Source organism: Corvus brachyrhynchos, unplaced genomic scaffold, assembly GCF_000691975.1.
Source record: "Corvus brachyrhynchos isolate BGI_N302 unplaced genomic scaffold, ASM69197v1 scaffold44, whole genome shotgun sequence".
Taxonomy (NCBI): domain Eukaryota; kingdom Metazoa; phylum Chordata; class Aves; order Passeriformes; family Corvidae; genus Corvus; species Corvus brachyrhynchos.
The window spans coordinates 5,622,009-5,623,277 of record NW_008238359.1 but is presented as its reverse complement, the minus strand read 5'-3'; the positions used below and the strand labels follow the sequence as shown (position 1 = coordinate 5,623,277).

General features: G+C 43.6%; 1 protein-coding gene across 1 annotated transcript in view; it reads right to left on the bottom strand.

Moving 5' to 3' along the window:
- Nucleotides 1-1,265, bottom strand: part of CCDC90B (coiled-coil domain containing 90B) — a gene marked incomplete at its 5' end in the record, with an annotated part of 10,416 nt that extends 9,151 nt beyond the window's left edge. Inside the window, one exon of the mRNA XM_008634927.2 lies at nt 1,253-1,265. Coding sequence (XP_008633149.2) covers nt 1,253-1,265 — 13 coding nt within the window. The remainder of the gene's footprint in view (nt 1-1,252) is intronic.
- Nucleotides 1,266-1,269: the final 4 nt, after the last annotated feature.

The window sequence follows — 1,269 nt, the reverse complement described above, 5'->3', positions numbered from 1 at the left end:
CTGAACCTTAATTCCAACAGCTTTTTATTTTGTCACAGAATCACGGAATGGTTTGGGTTGGAAGGGACCTTAAAGATCATCTTGTTCCAAACCCCCCTGCCATGGGCAGGGACACTTCCCACTAAACCAGGTTGCTCAGAACCTCATCCAAACTGACCCTGAACACTTCCAGGGATGGGGCATCCAAAACTTTTCTGTGCAATCTGTTCCAGTGCCTCACCGTTAGGAATTTCTTCCTTATATCTAATGCAAGCCTCTCACTTTCAGGGCTTGTGTGAACATAAAGCTACAACTTTTTTTTTTTTTCAGAAATATATGCAAGTCTAATTTTCATGCTGAATTAATTTATTGGTTCACCAAGAAAGTAACTAGGCAGTAAAGGGATACGATGTTTGCATCTAATACCTCAGAGATTAGGGATATCTAATCTTTAAATAGGTATTAGTTAACCTCAGGTATTAGTTAAAGATCCACTCTATTTATGACATCCCTTCCCACAAGCAGGTTTCACTGCTTCTCCTACTTTTATTTGAAGCATGTTTCTCTTTACCTTATGTTTGTGTGGCTTTGCATATTACAGATTCTGTTCTGATTAATTCTTTGTTATCTAAGCAGTCCTGTTACTTCTTAATCCATGCTTATTCGAAACTTTATGCACTGCTGGCTCTCTGCCTTAACCAAATTGTTCTGTGTCTTATCCTATACGTTTACTCAAAAGCTTTGTATAATTTAAACAACAGGGAATTTATATTGTGCCACTACTAGATAAATCAAGTTACATGCTACAAGTACTATAAAGCTCTTGCTATAACTAAACTAGCCACAGCACCCAAATTAATGACTGCATTAGAGTGAAGATGCATCAAATACCACACAAATAATGAAAACCAACTCAAAACATCGTTTTCATGAAGCTGTACCAGCTTTTAAACGCACAACTCTTGTCTTCTAAGAATTTTTCCTTGATTTGAAAGCTACACTGCAGAGACACTGTCTCAGGAAAGCTGGTATTACAGTTCTGGTTGTCTCGCCATGCTGCTCTTGTCCCCTCGCTCCACTCCTGCAGTCTCGACTGGATGCTCCTCTCGCAGCCCGGGGCTGAGAAAATCACTCCACAAAACCCTCCCTGAGACACCTTTCGGAGACGCCCTTCTGCAGCCCCACGGTACCCCCCCCCCCCCCCCCCCGCCCCCCCCCGCCCCTGACAGCCCCATACGCCGCTCACCCGGCTGCTCCCGCCCGTGGAACTCACCCCTTGTTACAGCCCCG